This window comes from Equus asinus, chromosome 13 (assembly GCF_041296235.1).
Source record: "Equus asinus isolate D_3611 breed Donkey chromosome 13, EquAss-T2T_v2, whole genome shotgun sequence".
In the NCBI taxonomy this organism is placed as follows: domain Eukaryota; kingdom Metazoa; phylum Chordata; class Mammalia; order Perissodactyla; family Equidae; genus Equus; species Equus asinus.
The window spans coordinates 29,927,321-29,954,802 of record NC_091802.1 but is presented as its reverse complement, the minus strand read 5'-3'; the positions used below and the strand labels follow the sequence as shown (position 1 = coordinate 29,954,802).

At 54.7% G+C, this 27,482-nt stretch overlaps 1 protein-coding gene across 3 annotated transcripts in view; it reads right to left on the bottom strand.

Annotated features, from left to right (window-relative positions):
- The window catches only part of CUEDC1 (CUE domain containing 1), a 76,212-nt gene that overhangs the window by 11,545 nt on the left and 37,185 nt on the right, over window positions 1–27,482 (bottom strand). For all 3 annotated transcript variants that reach the window (XM_070482929.1, XM_070482930.1, XM_044744773.2), the window contains exons 2-3: window positions 8,264–8,911; window positions 4,017–4,144 (exon numbers count right to left, since the gene is read on the bottom strand). In XM_070482929.1, the coding sequence (XP_070339030.1) occupies window positions 4,017–4,144; window positions 8,264–8,596 (461 nt within the window). In that variant the 5' untranslated portion in view covers window positions 8,597–8,911. The remainder of the gene's footprint in view (window positions 1–4,016; window positions 4,145–8,263; window positions 8,912–27,482) is intronic.

Below are 27,482 nucleotides of genomic sequence, written 5' to 3'. Positions count from 1 at the left end.
AGGAATCCCGCCCGCCCCCTCACTGGAGGGGAGCTTTTCCGGGCTGCCGCTGACTATGGAAATAACTTCCTTTCCTTTTCTATTTTGGGCGGGTGGCCTGGCGGGGGCGAGGGGGAGGGGCGGGGGCGGCAGCAGACGGGCTAACAAGCTGCTAAGAGCACGGTGGGAGCGCAGCGCACGCAGACTGGAGCCAAGGGAAACCCGGCGCGCCCCGCCCACCCTCTCGCGGCACCGATGAGGGAATGGTCCCCAGAAGAGCTTGCATCACAACCCGGGACTCTGATTCCTGGGCAAATTTCTCTCTACATCACTCTGCCGCCTTCCGTGACTCTTGGAAGCTGCGTTTTTCTCCAAGGGCCTGAGGGCAGGCGAGGGGATGCCCAGCTCTCAGGGACTTGCAGACCAGCAAGGAGAATTCTCTCAGGGTCACCACCCTTCCTCGGGCTTCAGGGTCTTCGTCTGGGACACGGGTGCCCACTCCAACTCAGCCACACCCAGAGCCACCCAGCAGAGCTTCACGGGGAGAGCCCCGGTATTGTATTTGGACGCCTCCAGCCATTTGTTACTGAGAACCCAAGTGGGGAGTGGGACAAGGATCGGAAGGCCCCGTCCTCAGCCAAGTTCCCCTTGCTGCTGGGCCCGTGGTCCTGGAGGAAGGACAACCCCAGCCCCCTCCCGGCCCCTTGCCTTGGCACCAGGCGGAGATGAGGTCAGCCCGCAGCTGCGAGAGCCAGGGGGGCCCCCCCGGAGCCCAGGCGGCCCAGGCAACTCCATTGTGGTCGGAAAGGAATGTCAGAAATGAGCTGAGAGGCAAATAAAAAACTTCCAAGGCTGTAATTTCAGCGGAAAAACAGCAGGTGGCCCGTGCGGAGGGGCACCTCTGAGTTTCAGAGCCGGTCTTCCATTCAGCAGATGGAGGGAAGGACAGGCTGGGGGAGGGGAAGGAGAGAGAAGGCTGGGGAGGCTCTGCGGCCCAGAGCCTCTGCCCCTGGACCCCAAAACTAGAACTTCACGCCCCATCAGAGCCCCAGGTTTACCACGGGACATCAGACCCCAGAAGGATTTCAGAGACAAACCTTCCAGGCAGGACTTTTGGTAAAGACTGGACAGTGAGGTGCAAATGGGGTCAGGCCCTGTCTCGGGGTGCACAGATCATCCAGGCAAACCCTGGGCCCAGGGACCCTGGCTTTCCAGGCACACTCCCCTGGGATCACCCTGCCTCTCTGTGTCCCCATGGGGCACGCTCCCAAACTTGGCCCATCTGCAGTCTCACAGGCACCCCAGTGACTGGAGGTGGCAGAAGGGTACCAGGCCATTCCTCCCTGAACCCCCTACTCAAATCTGATCTCCCCCAGTAGCCAGAGGAGATTCCAAAACACTAACCTGGTCACATCACTCTCTAGTTTAACCTGCTGGCTGCAGGATAAGGTCAAACTCCTTGGAGGACCCACCAGGCCCCCCATGATCTACTGGCCTCTTCAGCCTCACCAGCCATTCCATACTTCCTGGAGCACCCCAGGTGGTCCCCTCTTTCCTGCCTCCAGGCCTTTGCACATGCTGTCTCCTTTGCCTGGAACGCCCTCCTTCTTCACCAGGTCACAGCTTGGACCTCACTTCCTCTAGGCTGCCTTCCCTGTGTCTATGCCTCCCCCAGACTCTGATCTCCTTGGAGGCTCCTTGGTATTCAACCCAATGAATACAAGGTCCCTGTGTTCATCTCCACATCACACATATTGCAGGTGACGCAATAAATGCTGGAAATGAACGTCCTGGATGGAGAGACTGAGTGAGGCCCTGGAAGTGGCTTGGGATGGATCTGGGCCGAGCAGGGCCATCCTGGGGTAAAGAGGCATGTGCTCAGAGGCTGGCCCTGCCTCTTCTGAACACTGGTCTCTGAGGGGAGCCTCACCACTGGTCTCAATGTTCAATGTTAGAGCTGACCTCCGAGGCCAGCCAAGCAGCCATGGGGTAGAAGGAGCAGTAAACCATTGATGGCAGGTCTGGGCCATACCTGGACTGCACTAAGTGCTCCACACACAACATCTCATTCAATCCTCCCAACAGTGCTGAGTCAGGGATTAGTATTCCCATTTCACAGATGAGGCAAATGAAGCTCAGAGAGGTTTAGTAGTGAGCCAACGGCCACACAGCAAAGGTACCTAAAGAATCAGAAGTTAGGCAGCTGAAGGAAGGGGATGGGGAGAGTACTCTGCTTCTGTCTGACTCACAACTCAAGTTTTCTTCCTACATCCACCCCCAGCCCAGCAAAGCCTTCATTTCTGAGTCAGGCCCCTGAACCTCAGGCAAGGGCAATAACTTGTCCAGAGTCACAGGCTGTGAACGAGGCCTCCTGAGCCTAGGTCTAGTGCTGAGGTCACCTTGCCCCCAACTGGAGCTCCCATCACTGGGTGCACTCCCCCTGCCCAAGGCCCCACCCCAGCCACAGCAGCTGAACACCCAGCCAGAGGGGAGCGAGGATGTGGCCAGCATAGCCAGGCCAGGTTTACACTGGGATTCTGTCTCTTACAGCCTCAGTTTTCCCTCCTGAAAAATAGGCAGAACTATTCTGCCTAACAGAAACTGAGGTTTTTGTAAAAATATCTTAGGATATTAAAAACATAAGTCAAAGGAAAACCATTTAGCCCTGGGCTCTGTGACCCATTCCGGTCGCAAGTCCTGCCAAGGCCTCATCCAGACCCACCCACTTACTCCCTGCCTCCCACTATTACCATGACAGCCTCCTGGTGCCACCTGTGATAAAGGAAGGACCCCCCCCCCAGCTCTGCTCCTGTCCCTGCCTTGAAACACTGCCCCTCCCCCGCTCCCCCCATAACTTTCGGTGCCTCCTTCAGCTCCCGGAGCTGCAAGCACAGAGACTTGTCTCCTTAGGCATGTGAAGGACACAGCAGTGAAGAGCAGTGGCTTTGGAGTCAGAATGACCTCGGTTAAATCCCAGCTCTGAGGTCTTGGGGAAGTTACGAGACCTCTCGGAGGCTCGGATTCCTCCACTGGAAAGTGGGGATGACCACAGTGCCTCCCTCGCAAGTTGTTAGATGATTGGAATGTGCTGGTGTAGATCCAGGACCTCGAACGTTTCTGGCATTCGAAGGCGCTTTGTAAATCGTAGCTGTTCTTCTGACCTACGCCTGGATGACAACAGCATCCTCCACTGCCCCTGTCTGGGGCTCCCAAGATCCCCAGAAGGAAGGATCCACTGGAACAAGCCCCCTGACCCATCATTACCACCCCCGGCCAGAGTCATTCGAAGGAACAGTGGCTCAAGGACAAAGAGGCACCCGGGCTCCTGCAGCCCCACCACAAACAGGGGGCACAGGAAGCCAGCACCTCAGAGACCGATGGGAACTGGCTGGCAACCACCTTCACTTTAAAATTCCAAATTACAGAGTCCCTGACATGGAAGAAGTCTCTGGGGACCTAGCAGTCTATTTGCCTGCCTCTAGCTGTCCAACTATCCCAGAAGAAGAGACTTGCTCCTATTGCTTAAAAATCCTCCCGGCATCTCTAGACCAGGGATGGCAAATAGATACCATTCCATCAATTACTGATGACTGTTGGGAGTGCTGTGTTGAGGAGGATTCTGAGGTTCCGTCTCGAGTCAGCAGGAAAGAGTACAGTGATCAATCAGTACTGTTTGCGTGGGCTCGAGAGGGGAAGTGTCAGTACACATTCCATGAGTTTGTCATTCCCACTCTGCATGTCCCTTAACTCTAAGCTCCCGGAAAGCAGAGGCCGAGCCTTACTGTATTGAACTCAGTGTCCTGTAAGGTGTTCAGCACCTAGAGTGGGAATTTAGTGAAGCTTTATTCTTGCGATCCTTACATTTTGAAAGTTCTCCTTGTTATCTAGCTAAAATGTCTCTTGCTGCAATGGAAGTCTTTTTTTGGTGTAATAATATACTGAGGGGTCCAGGCAAGTTTCCCACTGTGTTTGTATTCAACCCCAACCCCGGTCCCCTTCTCCACCGCCCTGCACTCTGAAAGGAGGTGGACTCTCACCGGGGAGGCGGGGTGGGGGGGGCCAGAGGGTAAGGCCTGTCGAACATGTGCATGTGGTAGGCCGGTGGGGAGTACACAGGGGGCGGCTCTTCATCGGAGCTATCAGGTTCCAAAGTCCTTTCCAGGATCTAGATCAGAGGCAATAAAGAAAGAAATATTAACAATCCTTCCTTGAATGTCAGTAACATTCAGACGAAATCAAGCATGGCCGAGGAGGTGCAGCGCGGGAACTCTGCGTTGCTGGGGAGCGTGTAAACTGATACAACCACCACTTTGCGCAACGCTTTCGGCTTTATAAACTAAAGCCAAACGCACGGCTACCTGTGCTGCTACGATTCCAACACACGCAACAGACATGAAAGCGCACGTCCCCAGAAGAATGTTCGGAGCAGCATTACCCATCCAAAGGAGGTTCCAAAACAGGCCAGACAAAGCACAGTGATAGAAGCAGAGCCATGTGACCTCTGTGGGGTGGGGAAGGCTGCAGGGGGCACAAGGGTCTCCAGGCTCTGTAGATGCTGCTTCTTGACCTAGGTGCTGCTGAAACTTCACTGAGCTGCACACTTATGATGCGTGGACTCTTCTGGACATGGGTTATTTTTGCTAAATAACTTTAACGTCGTTCATGCCCTCTCTCAAAGCACGTCCATGTCGATTATCTCACCTTAACCTCAAATGACTTAGCAGGGAGGATGTGGATCGTCAGCCCCATTTCACAGATGAAGAACCTGAGGCCTAGGCTGACTAAGTGGCATGGCAAAAGCCACACACTGTTTTCAGAACTGAGTCTTCTACTTGGACATGGTCTTGCATCGAGGGTCCCTCCCTGCGGCACGATGCCTGCACACCCAGACGGGATCCTCAGGGCGGATAGTGGCCAGGGGAGAGGCCAGGGGCATGCCCAGGATGCCTGCTCTCCCTCCTACACTCCTTTCTTCATCCAGATGCTAGAAAGAGGGGCAGGAAGAGGCCAAGGCTGGGCAAAGGCTTGGGTTCCTGCTACACAGACTGACCTGGACCCTTCCCCAGAGGACCACAGAGGAGTCTGGGGCAGAAGGCGGCCATTGACCAGGAGATCCCAGGTCACACGCACTTCAACCAGCCTACAGCTTAGCCTCCTGCTCCCCTCTCCTCTCCTCCCCAGCTCTGTTTCCATCTCCTCCAAGACCAAAGAACATGGGAAGGGCTCAGAGGCGGTCAGTCAGCCCCAAAATCCCCAAGCCCCATGATGCTTTAACCCCAAAGGAGTTTGCAGAAGTCACTGCTAACCCACTCCTGCTTCTGCCTCTGCAAGCCTGGGCTGCACTGGCACATGCCTGGCCTGAGCCCAGCCATGCCCAGGCACCTGGGGATGCACAGGGACACCTGCAAGGGACACTCGCAGGAGTGAGCATGCGCATGAGTGCACACACATATACACACACACATACTGCCACATTCTGTGTACACACAGCCAGCCTGACCTAAGGAGGCCTCCCGCCCTGGAATGCACTAACGTTCTTTCCTTTGAGGCGGAAAGTATTTAAACAGATGCTTTGCAGAAAAAGAAGAATGTAGCTGCTTTGCTGGCCACTGCTCTGTTTACCCCAAATTTCCACAAGAAAAAAAAAACATCGCGATAAGCTCCACTCCTGTTCTTTGGCGAGCCCGGGACAGCACCGGGGGACAGCGGTCCAGGCTGAGCCTCTGCTCCCTCAGCGGCTGGCCTGGCCTGTCCCCACTGAGGTTGGTCTGAGTGAGTTGGAGGGGAGAGCTCGGTAGGAATTGTTTCCAGAAGGAAGCTTCTCAGCATTCCCTGCGTCTGTGGCCTGTAGCAGTGGGCCCCCCAGACTCAGGGAGATCATTCTCCGAGGCGGCACCAGAAAGCCCCCTCCCCTCTCAGCTCCTCAGCATGGCCTCCTGGGGCTGCACGAACCAGACGTTCATCAGAGGCTCCTGGAGCAGAACAGGGAAACGCCAAGGGGCCAGGCGGCGGGCCAGGCACGCTTGGGAAAGGCTGATCCCACTTCTCTGGGCAGAGTACCCTCAGCCATGCTCTGGCCTCCTCCAGCCTCTCTCTCCCCAATTCCACCAGCCACAATGAGGTGGTTCTTCTGGCTCCAAAGGTGCTGAAGTTGTCAGCTCTGCAGCCTCCTGACTTAACTCAGTGTGGGTGATGGATGCCTGCCAGGTGCTCTCGGGGCCAGGGTCTGGGCCATTTATCTGACAGGAGATATTTCTCCGTGGCAAGGATACCCCTTAGGCCAGCCCACCATCCATCAGCCCCCAGAGAGGGGGCTTTTTCCAGTCAGCAGTTATTGTCATTCCAGCTGCTGCTCATAAATTTTCCAAAGCACTTTCCGCTGGCTCAGGAACTGCCTGCCGATGGGCCCAGGCGGACCTCCAAAGGTGGGGGTTGGGGAACAGCCGAGGAGGGGTGCTGAGAAGGGGCTCAATCTGGAGAGCAAGGTTCTTAGGGAAAGAGAAGCACACACAGTGCGGGCCCATCTAGCGGATGGTGCAGCCTTGTGGAGATTCACAGGCTGTGGGTGCCAGGGACAAAGGAGGAAATATCTTACCTGCCAGACTGTCAGAACAAATGAGACTGTAGAAAGGGTCAGAGTTCACAGAGAACTTTCCTTCCAGCTCACATTTAAAGTATGTATCTGCAAACACACACTCACACTCACACATTCTTTTCACATAGAGGATCTGGTTTTTCCAAAACTCCCTCCACTGGCTAATCCAGGCAGATCACAGGAGTGGTCTTCCAGGAAAAGGGACTAAAAGCTGTGCAAAGACAGCAGCAATACTTATTCATTTAACAAACACTCCCTGAGTGCCTGCTACGTGCCAGTACTGTCCTGGGTGCTGCAAGTGAAATAGGGATGAGCCAGATGTCATGGCCCACAGAGCTGCTCCTCTACCTGGAGAGAGAAATCTCAGACAGCACCCACTAAGAGAGGAGGAGCAAGTGGGCTCTGACCTGCAGGATGACTCTGATTGATGGAGAGCGGCTGCCTGCAGGGCTGTGTTGAGAAGGACTCTGAGGCCACATTGGGTCTAGGTTTTCTCACTGTAAATGAGGGTAATAATGATGCCACCTCACAAAGTTCATGAGGATTAGAAAGAGACGATACACTTAAAGCTTGTAGGAGGGTGCCTGGCGCAGGATGTGACTCAGTGAAGAGCAGAGTTAAACCCCTTCTGCTGGCTCCTTCCACCTTGCCCGTGGCTGCATGTCCCAGACGCCCCTGCAGGCAGGAACCCTCGCACTGAAAGATTCTGTGTCCCTTCTGTGCCCAGCACCACAGGTCCCGTGGAGACTAGGGGTCCAAACGTGTGCTGAAGTCTGAGATGGGGCCAGGGAGGACTGGCCACGGCCAGCAGGTGGGCCTGGATGCAGTGGGGTGGTGACTTCTCCCCCAGCCACCTCCCCAGAGAGAGGAGAGAACCTCTTGGGTGGCGCTCACTACCGCCTCCATCACCCCATGATCAGAGGACTTTAGCTAGCTAGTCTGATCCATCGCTCTCCTCCGTGGCTCCTCATGCCCTGGGGATACAGCCCCACTGTTTCCGAGCAGCCTTGTCAACCTCCCGGTCCCTGCTGACTCTAGGAATCTAACAGAGGCTCCTGCTGCCAGTTCCCTAACTACTCATGCTCTATTTCACCTCTGAGCCTTTTCACAAGCTGTTCCCTATGCCTGCACACCCTTCCCCTCATTCTTCACTCTTCCTTTGGGTCTCAGCTTAGGCATCTTTTCCTCTCTGCTGCTTCCATTTCTCCCATCATAGCACTCACCACTCAGGACTGGGATTGCCTGACTCTTGCCTCTAGTCCCCACTGGACCGTGAGCTCTGTGAGGGCAGAGACTGTGTTTCTGTCTTGGCCAAAGTGGATACCCAGAGGTGTGAGAGGAGCCTTTCTTGAAAAATACAGACTAGAGGGCTCCAGCCTGGAACTGGGATTCAGTGTTGGGGTGGGGCCCAGGTGTCTACATTTTTAACAAGCTCCTTGATTCAGATGACCCCTGACCTAGAGTCTAGTACTGTGCCTGGCACACCACTGAGTTGGTGCTCAGTGTTTGTTGAATGACTGCATGATTTCTGCCCATAAAATAAGTCCACTTACTGACTTCGGGTACAGTTTCTCTGGGAGAAATAAGGCTGCTTGCTAGTTAGAACCCAGACAGGGGTATAACCTAAGGCCCCTAAGAGGTCCTAACAGTTGTTGGAGCTCCTGGTGAATTCCCGGGCCGCGCCCCTACCTCCGCGGGGATGCTGTCCTCCGAGTCGGAGCTGTCCTCGTAGACGCTGCCGCCCCCGGCCTCCAGGTTCATCTGCAGCAGCTGGTCGATGGTGGCGTCCACCGCGCCGCTGTTGGCGCGCAGCACGCACTCGATGATGTCGTAATCCATATTGGGGAACATGGTCTTGAAGTCGTCCATGGCCTGGTTGAACTCGAGGCGGCGCACCTGGCGCGCGGGCCGGCTGTTGTTGAGCTCCTGCGCGGCGGCCGCGGCGCTGCCCTCGGCCCCGCGCGCCCCGCCGCCCCCGCCGCCGCCGCCGCCGCTGCTGCTCCGGCGGAACAGGCTGGTCATCCTGCCGAGCCGCTGCGGGAGAATGTTTCCAGGCGGCCCGAGCCCCTTCCCCCGGGGCCGCTCCCTGCGCCGTTGCCCTCGCTCGGCGGGGCGGGTCGGGAAGCTCACTCCCGCGCCTCCCCCGGGGCGGCCAGGCGGGAACCGCACGCGCGAGGTCCCTGGGTCAGGAGACTAGGGCGCGGGGCCACTGGCGGCCCTCGGCGAGTGGTCTTCGCTGGGCGGCGGCATCCGGGCCTGGGCCGGGTGGGGCTTCACGGCTGGTCATCCACACCCCCGGGGCATCCTGGGGCCGGCTCCACGGACGGACGGTCCCACCTGAAACCAGGGGAAACAGAGTCAGGGGCACAATGCAATCAACTTGAGCTCAGGGGGATTAGGGCGACCCCTGCCCCGGGGGAACTGCTGCTTTCTGCTCTCTCTCCAGCTGCAGCCAGAGTTCTCTCCTAACACAGGAGAGCTACCAGCCAGCAAGGGCTTACTCTGGGCCAGGCACCATCTAAGTGTTCTGTGTGGGCTAACACCTGACACGGCCATGAAGCAGGTGCTAGTATCCCCATTATGCAGATGGGAAAACTGAGGCTTAGACGCTGAGGAAGTGGAGGAGTTGGGATTTGAACCCAGGACTGTGGCCCGCGAGCCACTGGTCTCAACCAATACACACACTGCCAAGGACCCCTGAGGACCTGGTTGGGGCAGAAGGGGCTCTCTATAGGCCATGTACTGCCCCTCTGGTCTCCAGCCACATCCAGCCCCTGCTTTCCTCATCTCCCCACATCACAGTCCCAACATCATGGTGCCACCATCATGGCGTCCCATGTGTGCAGAGCTCCAGGAAATCAGCGGCAGGGAACCTGCAGCCCACACAGAACAGGACATGGAAGTGACCACCAAGGTCGCACTGCTGTTAGTGCATCAACTGAGAGTTGAATGTGTCCAAAAACAGCAAGTTCTGACTTTCTCATGCTTATTCCAAGATTACAGTAATTTTGCTAATTGTAGAAAAGTAGCAGCTTTATTTTAAGGGACTGTTCCATCAAAGGACGTTCTTAAGTTTGATGAAACGGGTGCAAACCTGTTTTCCCTTTTCTGGGACTTGGGGTCTTAATCTTAACAGCCGATAAAGCAAAGTTGGTGTGAGCAAATCAACGGGATGGTCTTCCTTGCCGTGATCTCAGCAGTCAAATAACAGATGACGTAAGGAAGACCAGACCAGCAGGGTGCGGAAGGTGCGGTGGACGTGCCAGCTCTCACCCCGGGGCCAGAGAACCCATCGTTACCACTGATTCCCTCTGTCCCTCTAGGTCAGCCCCCTCAGAGGTAAAATGGGACCTCATTTTACTGTCCCCCAGTGCCCCAGAGCCACCATGCTGAGTTCTTATCTCCTTCAAACCTCCATCTCCTTAGGGGGACGTGGAAAGTGTCCAGGGCTCCTGTTCTGGGCCTTGCTGGGTGGCTGTCTGCCTAGTCCGAGGGAGGCAGCCCCTCTTCAAGAATAGGACACGAGAAGCACGTGGGCCCCAGGCAGCCTCCGGACACTGATGTTACAGGACAATAATCTCCTCCCAACCCTAGAGAAAATCTGCTAACACTCTGGTGTAGGGAGATCTAGATGCTTTTTCTGTGCATATACTGCCATATGTCGGAATTTATTTTACTGAAATGTGATCAAACCATAAATTCTACTATGCAACTTGTTTCTTCCACTTAATAATTTATTGTAGCCATCTTCCCGGGTCAGAACATATAGATCTGCTTCATCGTTGTTAATGCCTGAGTAGTATTCTGTTGACTGGGTGAAGTATGATTTATTGTCTAACCTCCTCCACCCCATCTCTTCCCAGATGAGGAAGTCACAGCCCAGAGAGGCCAAAGCCATTTCCCAAGGAGACAGAGAGGGGTGACCTCAAATGATCAGTCCAAGAATTTTGTTATGAGAATGAACACGGGAAGGTGGCCAAGTATGACACAGCCTCCCTCAGCTGGCTTTAGACACCCAGCTCCCCACCTCCACGCCTCCCACCGCTCTCAACATGCTGGAAGGTCGAGGATGCTGCTCGACTCTGTCCCAACCCCTCCGAGGCGCGGTTCCACCCCGGCAGCTGCCTTTGTGCTGTGTTCAGGAGACCTGCCCTGAGGCCTCTAACGAGGACCTCAGGGCCAGAAGTCCCCAGAAGCCAGTGCCCCGGGCTGCCATCTGCTGTCCTGGTGTCGTCAGACACAGGGGTCAGTGCCTTGTGCTAAGGCCTCTGGAGTCAAGCCGCCTACTCCCTGCCCCTCAGTAATTTAGGAAGAGAGATTGAGGGACCCAGCTCTCACTTTGCCAAGGGCAGTCCCTTGGAGAAGGAAGCCAGGACCCCATCCACCCTTGGCAGAGGAAGAAGGAAGATGATGAGGCCGTCATTTCCCCCATTAACAGCCCTCTTTAGGGGTCCCTCGGGCTCTGAGCCTCTCTGACTGTTGGGAAGCCCCAGAGAGGCACTCCCTCACTCCTGCCATTTATAGTAAATGCCCTGTTTCAGACTCAGGCTGCAATTCCTGCTCCGCCAGGCCCAGCTGGGGGACCTCATACAAGTCTCCTCTCCCCACTGTGCCCAATGCCCTCACCTATCGTATGGGGCTTCGATGAGAATTAAACAAGATAATCATCAGCACCGTGCCTGGAACATGGTTAGCAGCTTGACTGTTGTTGCCCCTGCCCCAGAAGGCTGGCAAGAGCCAGGAGCAGTTGGTATACTAGCCAGGCTGCTACCCGGGGTGGATGGGGTGGGGGCTCCAGGAGATGCTCCCCCAGCATCTGGATGTCAACTCCTGGAATTCCTTCAGCCCTCTGCTGACCTGGGCAGCTGGACCAGACATCGCAGCTCAAGCAGCCTCTTCCTACCCCAGGTGCAAAGCCTTGAGAACTAGCATTTTGTGTGTGTGCTGCAACATATAAACAGCTGACAACTTGAAGGCGGCCGCACACCCTGTTCCACGTTACAGATGAAGAAATGAGACCCAAGACCAGGAGGGAGTTGCCCAAGGTCACAGAGCCAGGGGTGGCAAAGTCTAGACTTTTCCATCAAAGGGCAGTTCTGTGGGTGAGGAGAAACAGTGATGAGAAACGCAGGCAAACAGGACTCAATGTACAGAAATACCATTTTCACTTGATCTGCAAGGACTCACAGACTCCCGAAAGCCAGGCTGCCTATAATTAGCACCAGGTGGGGCTGTGGGGGCCCCCACTTCTCACAGGACCGTCCCCCTCCCCTTCGCTGAACTCAGGTGCAGAGTCTGCGGCCAGGGCTGAAGTGTGACTAGTGTGGCTGGGAGCAGAGAGAAAGACTGTCCTTGGGGTCAGAGTCATCCGCACCACCCTGCCTTTTGCAACCAGCACAGCTCAAATGAAAAGCAATTTAAAACACATGAAAGAATTAAGGCAGGCAACTTAGGTTTATGAGCTTGTGCCAGGCGCTTTCACATTTAATCTTTATTACAACTCCGGAGATAGATGTTATTGTCTCCATTTTATAGCTGTGGAAACCAGTTCAGAGAAGTTAGGGAACTTCTGCAAAGTCACACAGCCAATATGTAGAGAGGCCAGAATTAGGAAACCCACTTCCTAAGAGCCAAAAATGCCAAGTCAGGCTTACAGGGCTAGGAGCCAAGGAGCCTCAGAAATGCAGCCACGTGTGCCCCAGGCTCAGGAGACTGGGCACAGCCTGGCTGACTCGCCAGCAGAGGAAATGTGACCCAGACAGCACTGGGGGAGGGAGGGGAGGAAGGGTGTCTGTTGGCTCTGCCCTAGAGCCCTCTCTGTGACCTTGAGGAAACCACTCCACCTCTCTGAACCCCAGCTGCTGGGCGCGGGCAGGGAAACAGAGGGAAATAACCCCTGACAGTCTTCTGAAAAAGGAGGCAAATTAAACCCGCTGAGCCCATTAGGCATCTTTGGAGGCCGACTCAAAGGTTCTCCTGAACTCACAGCTGTGAGCAAGCTGGGGATTGGGAAGCAGAACCCCACACCTGTCCTCCCCCAGGTCCCAGGGAGCCAGACCTTCCACCTCCCCAGAAAGGAATCCAGGCCTGGCAGGGCGGCAAATGGCCAACCTTCACTCCAGGCTGAGCAGACAGCCAAGGCCTGAGTCACTCCCGGCCTGGCCCAGGAGGTAGGCATGCTGCGTCGTTCTCCTGACCTTGCTCAAGGTCATCCCCACCAGTCTCCTGCAGGGCCAGGTGGGCCCCACATGGGGGATGTGAGAGCCCAGGAGCCAGAGGCCCGAGTTCCCATTCTGACTGGGCCAAGTGAGGCTGTGTGACTTGGAGAAGTTCCCTCACTTCTCTGAACCTCAGCTTCCTCGTTTGTCCAAACAGGGATAATACGGACCTGGAAGGGGTGTTGTGCTAGAACTTATTCAGGCACCTGGAGCATAGTAAGCACCCAATGAGACCAGTTGGCGTGGCCTCGGGCACAGGCCTTGGCTCTTTTCTTGGGCTGCACTCACACCCAGAGAGATCTTATCCAGTCCCATGGCTTTAAATACCGTCTATACACTGGATACTGGCTCCCAAGTTTCTCTTGCCCTGAGGTCTCCTGGGAACACGCCCTTCACCTCCACACATCCGACCTGCTGCCTCCACTGGGACAGCCGAAAGCAGCTCCTCCATCGTAACAGGTCATCCAGCTTCACGGTTCCATCCAGCCCCGACCTGCTCCTTCTCACCTTCTCCACTTCTGTTAATGGCGACTCCAAGTGGCTCTGGCCAAAGACAGGAGTCGTCCTGAGTGCCTGCGTTCTCTTACACCCCACATCCCATCGCAGCAAATCCAGTCTTCTCCATCTTCAAAATGATTCCAGAATCTGGCCACTCCTCGCCACCTCCACTGCTGCCACCCTTGCCTGTCTCCCTGCCTCCCTCATTGTCTCTCCCGTGAGACTACTCATCACAGGGATCATGTCGTTCCTCTGCTCCAAACCCCACATCGCATTCTATGTCCTCAAAACACAACCCAGAGCTTTACTGTGGCCCACTAGGCTCCACATGGTCCTGCCCGTGCCACCTCTCTGACTTTGCCGTCAAACCACGCACACACACAGACCCTCACTCTCTCCCCACCTCACTCTCTCCAGCCATCCTGGTTCCTCGCTAGTCCACCCACAAGCCACACACGCTCCCATCCAGGGGCTTCTGAAGCTATTCTTTCCACTGTCTGCCATGTTCTTGTCCCAAATATCCTCAGGGCTCCTTCCGTCCCTTCCTTCTGGTCCCTACTCAAGCATCAACATATCAGAGAGGCAATACCACGCACCCCATCTGCCAGCATTCCCTGACCCTTTACCCTGCTTTGTTTTCCTCATCAAACAGACCACCTGAGAGATTATATACTTCATTGTCATTGACCGTCTTCCGCACTAGAATGTAAGCTCCATGCGGACAAGGTCTTTGCTTTAGTCGCTGTAGTGCCCCAGGGTCTAAAGCAGTGCCCGGCACTGTCTGTGGACATTTGTAACGTGGGTAAGTAAAGAGAGAAGGAACACAGTAACTGCGGGCTGTCTTCCCCTCCCTTCCTCCTCGGGTTCACAGCAAGTGGAGGGGTGGAGGGGGCCGTTTAGTTTCTCCTCTGTGTTCTCAGTCCTCACAGCAAGCTGTCATTATACAGGGCCATGCATTACTATCCCGCTTCACAGATGAAGCGACCAAGGCCAAGGCGGTCAATGACGTGGTTAGGGTCCCATGAATCTTCTGCCGCCTGGCCTCAGGGCCCCCTCCCTGGCACACAAGGTTGATGGCAGGCTGGTTCTCTTTCTAAGCCAGCGTGAGCTCCAGAGGGCAGGAGGTCGACCCCCTCTGAGATCTGACTTGACCTTCCACTGCCCCCAGGAGGACAAGGACCCAACTCTGAAAGGTGGGGTTAGAACAGGAGGCCTCAGGAGAAAGTGTGGGGCCAGGAGGCTAGAGGTCCCAACTGCCAGCACTTTCCTGCCCCCTCCCCAGGGTCACTCTTCTGAAAGACAGTGAGACTGCCCCAGGCCAGCTCTGTCCCGGCACACCCCTGGCTCCCTCCTCTGAAAATTCCAGAGGGACCAGCGACGGACCGGTCTCGTGATCCATCTGTGACTGCTGTGATCCCAGTCTGCAGAGGGACTTGCTGTCCCTTCTTGCCTAAGATCTGGGCCCAGCCCAGTGGCACCACCATGCCAGGCCACTAGGTGGTGTCCCAGGGCTCAAGCCATGGCTGCTCCCAGAAAAAGAGCAACCAGCAGATTCTCTCCCAGAACCCAAGAATGTACCCCACCTCCACTCTCAGACTGACTAAAAGGGAGAGGAACTACCTAACCGCCCCAGAGGTCTGAGAATCCAAGGCTTGCAGAGTTTCAAAATAATTGACTCCCAAGGTGGGAAATACAAGGCACACTTGCCAGCACTTTCTATTCCGTGTCCTTGGCAGACATCACTAATCCATCCAGGTATTATTGTCCTATGAACCCACACAACCTCAGAACCCTTTTCAACAGGGTGCTCTGGGCAAGCCACCACCAAGAGATTAGCACTGGCAGGCAAGACGCCACCTGCTCACTAGCCCTCTCACTTCCTGGAGGAGGAGGCTTGGCCGGGCTCTGTCTCATCAGGAGCCCAGGCTGCAAAAGCCAGCGGCGCCAGAGGAGGTCAGATGACCCCTGGGATGCTTGTGTAACCATGGTTAAGTCCAGGGGAAACCTCCAGTGGGTAATGGCAGTGTTGATGGAGAAGCTGCTGGGCCCCGGCAGCTGCATCCTTGTCCGATATTCGCCTCAGACGCGATGGGGGCAGGCGGGGCGCAGGGAAGTCTGCCCAAGCTTCTTGGCTTCTGCGCTGGAGGGACCCCAAAAGGGGGAGAAGAGAAGGGGGACAAGAGACAGAAAGAGGTTCTCAGGGTCTGTGTGAGTGTGTACAAGTGTGCAAGTGCATGTGTGCGTGTGTGAGCACCCAGTGGGAGGAGGCGGGGGAGCCCTGACAGAGGCGCCTTGTCCTCCTGCCCCTGCACAGGCTTGTTTCCTTCCCAAGCTATTAATGTCGCTGCAGCTTCAAAAGCCGGGTGACCTTTAAATGCCGAGCCTCCTGCTCCTGCCGAAGGCACGGAAACGGCTTAATGGAAACTCCAAGGGCCGCAGCTGCTGGGGCCGCAACAAAGCCAGCCTCATTCCCAGGATGCCCGGGGCGTCGGGGCAGCCACACCTGTGACCACCCCGCGTTGGCCAGCAAGGGCAAAGGACCCTCGGGCACAGCTACTGGGGAAAGGAGGCCAGGCTGGATCTGAGAGGAGGAGGAGGAGGAGAGAGGGAGAGGCAGACTCCACTCTGCCATGCCCTGCTGTGTGATCTTGGGCTGGCCACTCACCTCTCTGGGCCATCCCCCATCATTTAGTCCAATGTAAGGCGTTTCCCCTCCCCTCCAAAAATCTTCAGAAGAAAAAAAGAGAAAGAAGATATTTTCTTGCCTAATTTTTCTCTCTCTTGCCTCAAATTCTATGATCAGGTCTGTCACCAAGGAGGGTTGTAGGGCAGGACCAGGGTAAGAGATTTCAAAGGAACTTAATAAGGTCCTTCCCCTGTGGAAGGATTGGCCCCGAGCCTCAGTCCTAAGGACATCGTCGTTCATCTCTGCTCCTGAGGCCCAAAGACCAGGCTTGGTGGCCGTAAAGGGTACCATCAAGAAGCCAACTCTGCCTTCCAGTTGAAAAGATCCAGGATGAAGCTCCTCAGGCATGAGCAACATGTCACTTGTTTGGCTCATGTTGGTAGGATAATGGAAATACAGTATTAGGGATAATAATAACACTCACTGCCTGCTTCTTTACGTGCCAACCACTGTTCCAAGTGCCTTATGCCTGTTAACTCTTCCATCCTCTCTACAGCCCTAGGAGGTGCCTATTACCACTGCTAGTTCCACTTTACAGATAGAAAAATGAGGCACAGAAGAACTGAGTAATTTGTTTAAGGTCACACAGCTAAGAGGCCAAGCTAAAATGTGAGCCCAGGAGGTCCGATTCCAGAGTCAGCACTCACTCACACATCAGGATGGACCACTGCTTGGTATGCCCTGGAGCTGAGCACAGAGCTGGCCACACAGCAAGAACTCAGTAACTGTCAGTTGAATTGAGCTCTAAAGGGGCAGAGTTGCCCATGGAGAGGCTGGGGTGCCTGGTGCTCCTGTAAAGGGAGTGAGGGCGGAGTCTGCAGGCAAAGCCTCTTTCAGAAGGACAAACAGAACCAGAGCCGTGGTAGTGTCCTTATAAAACCCTTTTCCCCACCCACCAAGGTTGTCAGGCTGCCTGAGCACCAACTGTTTTCCATCTCTACCTGAGCTGGTTGGGAATATTTCCACAACAGTCCCTCTCTCCATCAACAAACGCTACCAGCTCAGTCAAGACAGTCAACCCAGGCACCTGGGAGGAGACCAAACCTCGCTGGACTGAGCAATTGCTGCTTGTCCTGCCCCACCCAAGGGCTGCAGCCCTGGGAGGCCCCTCTCAACTGGCAGGAACCTGTGTGTACCTGGGACCAAGTGCAATGGCCCAGATTGGGAGAAGGCGACCACTGGCAGCCCAGGTGCAGGGCCAGTGAAGCTGGGCTGGCTCCAGGCATGAGCTCATGCCGACTCAGGTCCGGCTCCTTAGGAAAGAAGGGCCAGCTGCCTTTCCCTGGGCCTCTCCTTCAGGCAGTGAGGCCGAAGGCCCCTCCACAGGTGTGGCCTGCATGGTCTGGACAACAACAGGAGATGTCTCTGGGCCCTGGCACAGGCGGTCAGTTGAGGCTGCCACACACTTTGTACCTGAGCATGCCCAGGGAGTCCAGGCCAAGGAACCGAGATTAGGGAGAGGCGCTCAGGGTGAGCAGAGGAGGGTCCTGGGAACAGAAGTCCCAACCCCTGCTCCCTTTCCCCACACTAACACACACTTTGCCCCCACCCACTGATCCATGAGTTCCACTCCTATGGAATTCATATAATATATATAATGAAACACCATATAACAGTAAACAAAGATGAAGCATCTCTATGCCTCTATATTGCTACGGGGAACAATGCAAGGCACAAAACAGTGAGCAGTCACTACACTGTAGAGCATGATGGTATGAGAGCATCTGTATGTCTGCAGGGGGAGGGGGGAGCGCTCTGTAGGGTTCACAAGAGACCCATAATGTAGGTTTCCTCTGGAGAGAATTGGGTCGTAAGAGACAGATCAGGGAAATTTTTCCCTGTAAATCCTTGTATACCTTTTAAATTTTTACTCATGTTTATTAATTTAAAAATAAAATAAGCAAATAACCTATAAAGGATATCAAAGTGACAGCATAGGCAGTGATTTTTTATGGTGTTTTTGCATACATATATTATCTACAAAGGACATGAATGAGATTTTAATGACAATGATAGCAAATATCTCTGAGTACTCACTATGTGCCAGGACTTTCTAAGTACTTGGCATGCTTATCTCATCAAAGCCCCACAGGAAAGCAATTATTCCACCCAGTTTACAGATAAGGAAACTAAGGCTCAGAGAATTTAAATAACTTACGTAGGTAGGTAGGGTCTCACAGTAGTCACAGAGCCAGAATTTGAATCCAAACAAATTCTAGCTCTGAAGTCCATGCATTTCTTAACCTCCACTTATATTGTCTCTTTATTTAAAAAAAACAGGGGCCAGCCCCATGGCCGAGTGGTTAAGTTCGCGTACTCCGCTTCGGCGGCCCAGGGTTTCACCGGTTCGAATCCTGGGTGTGGACATGGCACCGCTCATCAGGCCACACTGAGGCAGTGTCCCACATGCCACAAGTAGAGGCACTCACAACTAGAATATACAACTATGTACTGGGGAGCTTTGGTGAGAAGAAGAAAAAAACGAAGATTGGAAAGATATGAGCTCAGGTGCCAATCTTTAGAAAACAAACAAACAAAAACTGAATGATGATAGAAAAAAAAATCTTAAGAAAAAAGCAAACCAGAGCCTCTGGGGCTTTAAAACCTTTACCATCCTTAGAATCCCGACTCAGTCCTTCCTGCTGCCACTGTTTCGACAGATCTTCTCCAGTCTTGCCTCAGTGGGAACCCAGGCACTGCTCCTCCCACGGGGCTTCCTGGAGCCCTCCTGGTCAGGGTCCCGCCAACCTCCTGGTGGAGTTGCAGAGGAGAATGAAGGCCCAGTGGGCAAGGTCATGATCCATGCCACAGCTGTTTCGGAGGTCAGACCACTGGGTGGGGGCCCCACAGGGGCAGAGCAGGGTCAGGGCTGGCCAGGAAGCTCCTTCTGGAAGATATATGGCAAGTTGGATTTTACCGGTCCTGAGTCTGGGGCACCAGGCCATAGGGCAGAACGGTTAAGACTGGGGCTTTAGCTCCGGCCGGCCTCAGCTCACATCCCGATCCTGCTGCCTCCTGGGTGAGCGGACTTCTCTGAGCCAGTTTCATCATCTGTAGAACGGGATACCTACTCCTCCTCGGATGAATTCCTGAGGGGGATTCATGTGATGGGCACACACAGGCCCCACACGCAGATGCTCTCAGTGGGAGGCAGCTGTTAGCAAGACTGTCATGGGCCATTCAGGCCTGAAGGCCACATAGTTCTCAGGGTTTGAGTCTAGAGCCTGACCCAGGAGGGGCCTGGGGTTATGATCTTGTATTCAGCCCTGGAGGGGGAGAGTGTGCAGCACAAAGGCCTCCTCTCAGGACCTCAGGCTGGGGGGGCTCTGGGACCCCTGAGTGGAGTGCAGAGCTGGGCCACAGCCCTTTCCTGCCCATACCCTGCCCCTAGCTAAGCTTCCCGGGGAGAAGAAGTGACTGGACTGCCCTGGGTTGCCCGGGCCTCCCACTCCTGCTTGGGGGGGGTGGTGGTGGCAGGCAGGGGGAGGCAGTAGGAGGTGGCTGGACAGCTGGACAGGGGCCTGCCCTATTGGGAGGGACTTGAGAGACCCCAGGCGGCAGGAGCACAGCAGAGTGGCAGTCTCAGAAGTGCCGCCTCAGGCAGCTGAGGAATGCAGGCCCGGCTGGGGAGTACGGCTTGGGGAGGGGGTTGGCCCGTGGCTGAGCTTCAAAAGAGCAGGCGGCAGCTGCAGCTGGGAGGGCCATGCCCCGCCCGCCTCGCCTCGGGCAGCGGGACACATCAGAAATTCCACCCCTGGAGAAGGGCCCAGCCCAGACAGCAGACAGGATTGTTTAGAGCCACTTACCAGGCCAGCTACTCCCCTCAACCACAGGCTGCTCACTCCTCCTCGCCTCCCCTTGCCCCTTCTCAGTCTGTGTAGCAGCAAAGCTCCCCTTCCACAGCCTGGGGCTCCCAGAGGCCAGCTGCCAGGCGTCCTCTCCCCACCTGAGGCCCTCCCTCATCCACACTGCTTCACCGCCACGTACCCACACACCCTCTGGAGACGCCACGGCTGGGAAGGCAGGAAGAAACCTCATGTTCTCACTTCCAGATGGTGCGTGTTGCCAAAGGTCACAGAGCTCAGTGGTCGCAGAGCTGGGATTTCAACCCAGAGCTGTGACTCCTGGGCCAGGACTCTCTTCCTGAGCAGGCATACACACCAGTACGTGCCAACACACAGCTCATGTGCCTGCGTGTGCCACACGCACCAGCTCACTCAAACCCGTTCACTCACACAGCGCCACATGCTCCTCTCAGGCCCTCACAGCCATAGGACACAGACACCTTCTTCAGATTTTTCCTGAACCCTCCCATCCAGGCCAGGCACTCAGTCTACTCCTCTCTTCACCCAACTCTGAAGCCGTGTTTTTAAAATTACAGCCACACTCTCTTACACACACTAATGTGCACCCATAGCACCCTCACCCTTTCCACAGCCCAGCTGCAAGCCACTCCCTCATTCAGCTGACGGCAGGGCCAGATGAGGCCCGGATCCCTCTCTCTCTACCCATCTGTGCCCAGAATGGTTTCTACAGTGTCTGGTGCAGCGAGGATGAGGTTGGGCCAACCTGACTTGCAGCAAAACTGGCCAGAACGGGAAAGTGGCACATGCTGGCCAAGATACCGGCTTGCTGGTTGCCAGCAGGACCAGCTCCTGGAAGGGAGTTCAGGCAGGGGCCTCAGGCCAGCTGGGGCTGGTAGCCCTGACCCTCCAATGTGACAGTCAGAAGAATGGGGCAGAAGCTCCTAGGGTCCCATAACTAGCCTCTTAGCCTCCAGGCACCACAGTTTCCACCTCCAGAAAATGGAGAGAAACAGTCCCTATTCAGTCTGACCTTTCCCATCCCTGGAACCTGCCAGGGATGCAAGGACATGGGTGGGATGGGTCAAGGCCAGAAAAAGGCACTCCCATACGCAGTACAAACCACGAGGACGCCTCTGCAGAAGGAGGTGGCTGCATCTCAGGCCCAGGTCCGGAAGGACCTGTACCTTTTCTTTAACTACAGAACCGGAACTCCTCTCCTCAAATGAAATCCTCAGCAGAAGTCCATTCTATAAAGACATTAAGCAGAAGCCTGCCCCCCACCCTGTGCCCCTGCCCCTTATTCCCCTAGCAATTATGCACAGCCAGAGAGCCTGCCATTTACTGAGGGCTGGCAAGGTGTGTCTCGTGCATTGTGTCAGTTCATCCTCAAGATAATCTAGTACTGCAGATTATTTCCTTCTACCATTATCAGAGCCATTTTACAGATAGGGACCCTGAGTCACGTGTGACCTACAGGTTGTCCAGGGTTATGCCACATCCAAATTGCATGGCCTTACACAGCAGAGACCAGTGTGCCTGTCAAGACTCCTGACATGCCAGAGTCACTCTGGAATGTGGTTTAAACCTGGGGTTAACCCCTCGTGCTCTCATCTCCGGAGCTCTTTGCACCCCTGCCTGTTTCCCCCACTGCCCACGACCAGCTCACGTGGCTCTAGGAAGTGCCCCTTGTGCTTTTCCATCAGTCTAAGAAGGAAATGCTCTGTGTGTTATAGCAGTGTCTCTCCTAGGGTGCTGGACACACCTTCATCAGAACCCCCAGCAGTGTCGCTAATAACACATATTCTCCACTCCACTTTTAAGTCAGAATCTCTAAGCGTGTGCCCTGGGAATCTGCATGTTAGCAAGCTCCCCAGGTCATTCTGATGCCCAATAAAGTGTGAGGACCACTACCAGGCAGGAGGATGCAGTTTGCAGCCCTGGATTCTGCTTTTAGCTCCATCAGCCAAGTGACTTTAGGCAAGTCATTTTGCCTCCTGGACCTTCAGTTCCCATCTGAAAAATGGGCAGGAAGGACTAGATGCTCTTTAAGACCCTTTCACCCCTGACATCCTCTGTGGCTGCCCTGAGTCCCCAGATGGTCCACAAGTGCATGAACCTGGTCCCGGTAGCAGCCAATGTACACTGTAGGCACACATTCAAAAGAGTTCCTGTCTGGGTGACTTAGGGAGATCTGCAAAAATACCTTATCTCTGGCTCCAGGCCCTAAACAAATGGCTCTCGGATTATTCATGCCACCTCCCCACTCCCCCAAACGTCTATCTTCTTCATTCCAACCTGAGCCAACCAGAACTCTGTAAACACTGGGTCTGCACACCTGGGCTTAGTTAACAGTCATTAAACAAAAGCATTGCCAAATCACCCCACAAGCCCAAACCCGCATCCACTCTGTCTCTCCCGGGGAGGCAGCCAGCCTGGAGGTGTGGACCCTCCACTCCCTCTTGTCACAGAAGGGGCATGATGGGTGGGTCAAATAGAGGGTGCCACCAGAATGGTCCTGGTCTACAAATGGGTAGCAAGGTTATCCAGACTTAATGCGTGTGAGGCAATGGCACAGGGAGCACCCAGCAGTTGCTGGAAACTTCCAAAAGCAGCTAGACATTCCTCAGTGCTTTGGCTCTTTGCTGATCACCATTAAAACACCATGTATTCAGCTAGTGCTCAAGCATTGCTTGCTGGCAGCAATCATATGACTGACTCGCCCTTCAAGGTCTAGGAATCCTTAACAGAGGAGCTGTGGGGGTTATCAGACCACAGCTCGCAGGTGAATTCTGATTCCTGCTACCTTTGGTGTATGGTGAACCTGTGTGTATGTGAAATAGCCAAAGAGGAAGGACGAACAGGAAGGGCAAGAAGGAAAACCCAGCTTCCACAGTGGGAATATCCGTGAATTGTAGCCAGGCTCTGCTGAGCCCGTCATTTAAAAATCCCGAAATAGATCATTCTCTCACTCTGAGCATGCTGACTGCCCCAAACAGTCATGCTCTACACGTGCATGCACTTAACAGTTTCCAGCGCTGGGCGACGGGGTGCACACGCCCTTTCCATTTAGCCAGGCTCTAGGCCAGGCAGGGACCCTACAGCTACCACCCTGCAGGGGACTCGCCCTGGCACTATGCTGGGCACGTTACCTCCATGGAATCTTTGCAACAATCCTCCGAGGTAGGAAGTGCTATTTTGCAGAGGAGGAAACTGAGGCACAGAGGAATTAAATAACTTGCCCGAGGTCCCACAGACAGGAAGTGGCTGAGTCAGGATTCTGCCCCAAAGCCCACACTCTCAACCACTTACTGCACTGTCACCCTACTTATAATGCTGAGCCTTTGACCTCTGCATGGGGCAAAGAGGGAAACCGAGGCTCCAGGAGGGTTGGGAAGATGGGATCAGCCTAGCAATGGTCCCACCTCCAGGCATCCTGGAGCAGGAGAGAAGTGGCTGCACAGAGGAGGTTGGGGAGCAGGGGTTGGAAAACAAGCGGGGGCACCCCAGCTCAGAGCTGAGCAGGCTAGTCCTGCCACATGCCTCCTCTGCCACAGCAGTCCCAGGCCCGGAGGGGACTGTGCCAGGCTCCCGCTCCCACCCCCAGCAGGGCCTCCCTGTCCCCGTCTGGGGTCTCTTCAGTTGTGTTTCCATCCTAACCACATCAGGCAGCAGCCAGAGTGAGTCAGGACAGGCAGGAGGAAGTGGCCACACTTGAAAATCATTAACATGCAGGGCTGAACTTGGGGCTTTTGTTCTTGAGCAAGGACTGTAGCATTTCACTTTCAGGAAGGAGCTGGGAGGGTGGGGCAGGCTCAGAATTGCACAACCAAAGCACAGGCTCAGACACACACAGGTCCCACGTGGAAGTCTACTTAGACGGGCCCCCTGCGGAAAAGCTCAGGCTGACCCACCAGTCCTCACACACGGCAGGTCCATACAGAGGGAGTGTTCAGGCCAACCCATCCCCACTGCTTTTTAAATCAGAGAGCACTTCCAACAGCGGGTGAGTGGGGCTTTGTGGTCAATTGACTTTCAAGTCAGGGAAGCCAAGCAAAGGAAGGAAGCAGAAAGGCGGCAGAGGGAGGGTGGGAACTCAGGCCTCTGACCACCACCATGCTGGGAGCCCGAGGTCCCAGAGAAGGACAACTGCCCCACATCTGCCTGGGAGGGGCGGCCTCAGCCCTGGGAAGACTGCCTTCCTGCACCCCCTTCTTCCCAAAAGACAGCATCCCTCCTCTAACCATGCAGGTGTCACGTGCCCCCCGACCCCGTGTCTCCCAGATGCAAGGAAACTACAGCACACAGCCTCACAGGCTCCCCACCACGTCCTGAAACACCGCGTCTAGGGCAGCCTTCAGGGCTGCGGCTCCCCACTGAAAGCGGCACATCTCAGCCACCAGCGGTGGTGGGAAAGGCTGTGAAGTGAATTAGTCACTTCTGGGGGAGGGAATGACGGTTGGGGAGGTGAGAGGGAGGGAAGGAAAGAAGTCAGTGGACAAGGAAAAATCTGTTTCAGAAAATGTAATACAAACAACAAGAATAAAACAGGCTTTGAGCAAGCCCCATGAGCCCTTGGAACCAGGACTGTCCCTCGATCCCAGAGAAAGGGCCCCTGCTCTCCTTGCAGGGCTCGGTCAGAGGCTAAAGTTTTACCCTGCTCCCCTCCTGCGCCTCATTAGAGCTTCAGCTCCAGGCCTTTGAGGAAATTGGTAGAAATGAGACCCTTGTCTTCTGTCAATTACAAAGTAAATGCTCTCTGGGGGATCGCCCTCCTTTGGGGGGTCCCCTCACACTCTCAGACAACCCCCCGGTCCCCACACTCCTTGGCTCCGTTGGGGATGGCAACACGAGGTAGAGAGGCCCGCTGAAGGAAGCTGGCTTCTCAGGGAGTGTTGTGGGGCGTCTGGCAGGGGCAGGCCACCCACCAGGTCCAACTCACCCCCTGGAGGCCGCTCTGTTTGTGAAGGGCTTTGGGGACAGGAAGCAATAAACAGAGTCAAGCGGCCAAGAGGCAGGGGCTGATTATGCAGTTTATGGGTTTTCCAGGCCTCTGTGTACTCTCCCACCAGCTGCCTGGGGCTCTGCAGAAAAGGGTGCTGGCAAAAGCCAGCCTGCTCCTTGGCTTGAAAGGTGGCCTTTTGCCAAGCCTAAGCTGGGTCTTTCCAAGTGGGTGAGGGGATTGATGGCCTCACAAGCACCTCCTCATAGCCCCAAAAAGAAACCCGGCCCCAAACTACTAGATCCCAGAGACACACACATATACACACTCTAGCCCGCTGCTCACCTCTCTGCCCAGCTATGAGTTCCTTATTTCCGAGGAGGCAGGCTCCTGGAATTCCCAGAGGGGTGGGCATTCCTGGCCTGGGCTGCCCACTAGCTAAGGCCAAGTGGGTGGCCCTCCCCCACAAACAAGCTCCCAGCTCAGCTTAGTCCAGCTGCCCTGGAGGTGCAGAGTAACTAGAGAATAGCAGAGACTGGTGTGAAAGCTGGTTCTGGGCTGCATGGCCTCCCCACTGCCAAGCTCAGCTCCCATTCCCCAAACAGGCTGCAGTCCGGTGAAATGGCAGCCCACGTGCGCAAAGCTGTAAGTACAGAGCAGTTTGTGAGAGCGAGAAAGGGGGAAGCACCTGCTTGACTCTCAATACACAGTAACCAATAAATAACACAAGGTACATCCACAAAACGGAGGAAACACATGCAGCTGAGACCATCAGTGCCAACACGGAGTGACATGAAACACCATGTTGCGGTACCACTTGTACACTCCACTATTTTTCTTGACGTGTCCAAGTGTATACCCGGATACGTGCATATGCGCAGGAAGATGTCTGAGTGGATACGCACCAAATACTAAGCAGCAGTTGTCTAAAAGGTAGGGTGGCATGAGGGGGATCTTTTGCTGTTACTTAATGCTCCTCTGCATCCTTTGAAATTTTTCAGTGAACATGAATTGTTTCTGTAGTTTAAAATTAAGAATTTAAAAAAAGAATAAGGTGCATTTCTGGTGGGAATGTAAAATGGTACACCTGCTGTGAAAACTGTTTGGTGGTTCCTTAAAGAGTTAAACACAGAATTACCACAGATCCAGTGATTCCATTCTGAGGTATATATCCCAAAAGAACTGACAGCAGAGATTCAAACGGATGTTTGTGCACCAATGTTCACAGGAACATTATTCACAATAGTCCAAAGGTAGAAACAACCCAAGTGTCCATAATAGATGAATGGATAGACAAAATGTGGTATAGACGTATGGACTAACGGAATATTATACAGCCATAAAAGGAGTGAAATTCTGATATACACTATGACATGGATGAACCTTGAAAACATGCGAAAAGCCAGACACTAAGGGACAAATATTGTATGATTCCACTCTTAGGAAGAACCTAGAATAGGCAAATTCCTAGAGACAGAAATTAGAATACAAGCTGCGAGGAGCTGTGGGGACAGGGGATTGGAGAGTTAGTGTTCAATGAACACAGAGTTTCGGTGAGGGCTGATGAACAAGTTCTGGAAATGGATAGTGGTGATGGTTGTACCACATTGTAAATATACTTAATGCCACTGAGGTGCCAATTAAAAATGGTGAAAATGGTAAATTTTACATGATGTATATTTTACCGCAATAAAAATAAATGAAGACACACGTGAGGCAGGGTGGGGCACTGGGCTGTAGAAGGCACTGTGAGGCCTCGGGCAGAAGGGGGCACTTCTTGGGCTGTTCAGACACAAGGCAACCAGCGCACAGGAAATCCTGCCTGCACAGAAGGGCTCTGTCCCCATGTGCACGGAGTGGGCCGGGGACAATGCCACCCCTGTTGATGAGGACTGTTCACGCGGCCGGCAGAGCCACACACGCCACGGGGCTGGCGGGAGACAGTGGTGCAGGGGTTCTTTCTGGACGTTTGGAGTAGCTGGATTAGGATACGTTAGGAAACAGCTATTAGAAAAGGCTAGTGTGCTGGAAAACGAGGCACACATCCGAGAGCCTCGGATAGAAGGGGAGGGGAAAGGAGGGATGGCTTGCCTATAGTGCAGGGGGAGAGGAAGAGAAGGGCAGGAGGAGGAGAGAGAGAGAGGATAAGCAGAGGTCTGTTCTCGAGGGTGCTCTGGCAGGCAGAAATCACTCACTCATTCATTCAACGAACATCACAGAGCGCTCCCACGCACTAGGCAGTGGGAAAGCGGGGGCGGGGGGAGGGATGAGAGGACCAACTCATCCGGCAAATACTTTAGCGCACCTTCAGTCCCATCCTCCGCCTTGTTCAAAAATATATACATATGTAAATCAAGAAACCAAAAGCTGCCCCCAGCCTCCACCTTCTCGCAAAAGGTGAAAATCCCTCTTACTTGAGGCCGAGCTGTTCAACCCAGAAGAGGAAATAAGGTTAAAACTGCTGGCGTGGGCTGACCACCCTGGGGACAGGGCCTTATTCACACAAGATGCCTGTCTCCAGTCACCAGGCATCGACCGATACCAGGTTCTTTCTTCCCAAAGGGGAGACGCAGGGAGGAGCATGGGCGTGCCAGGGCGGGACACCAGGTTCTGGGGCCCGAGACTGCTGTGCTCACGCTTCTCGGTGCACACTTCCTCAGGCCTTACCCCGCTTATCTCCAATTGTGCAAGGACAACGAGAAGCCACCCATGGGGCCCCATTTGTGGTCAGTGGCAGCTCTGCCTCATTTGAGATAAGAAT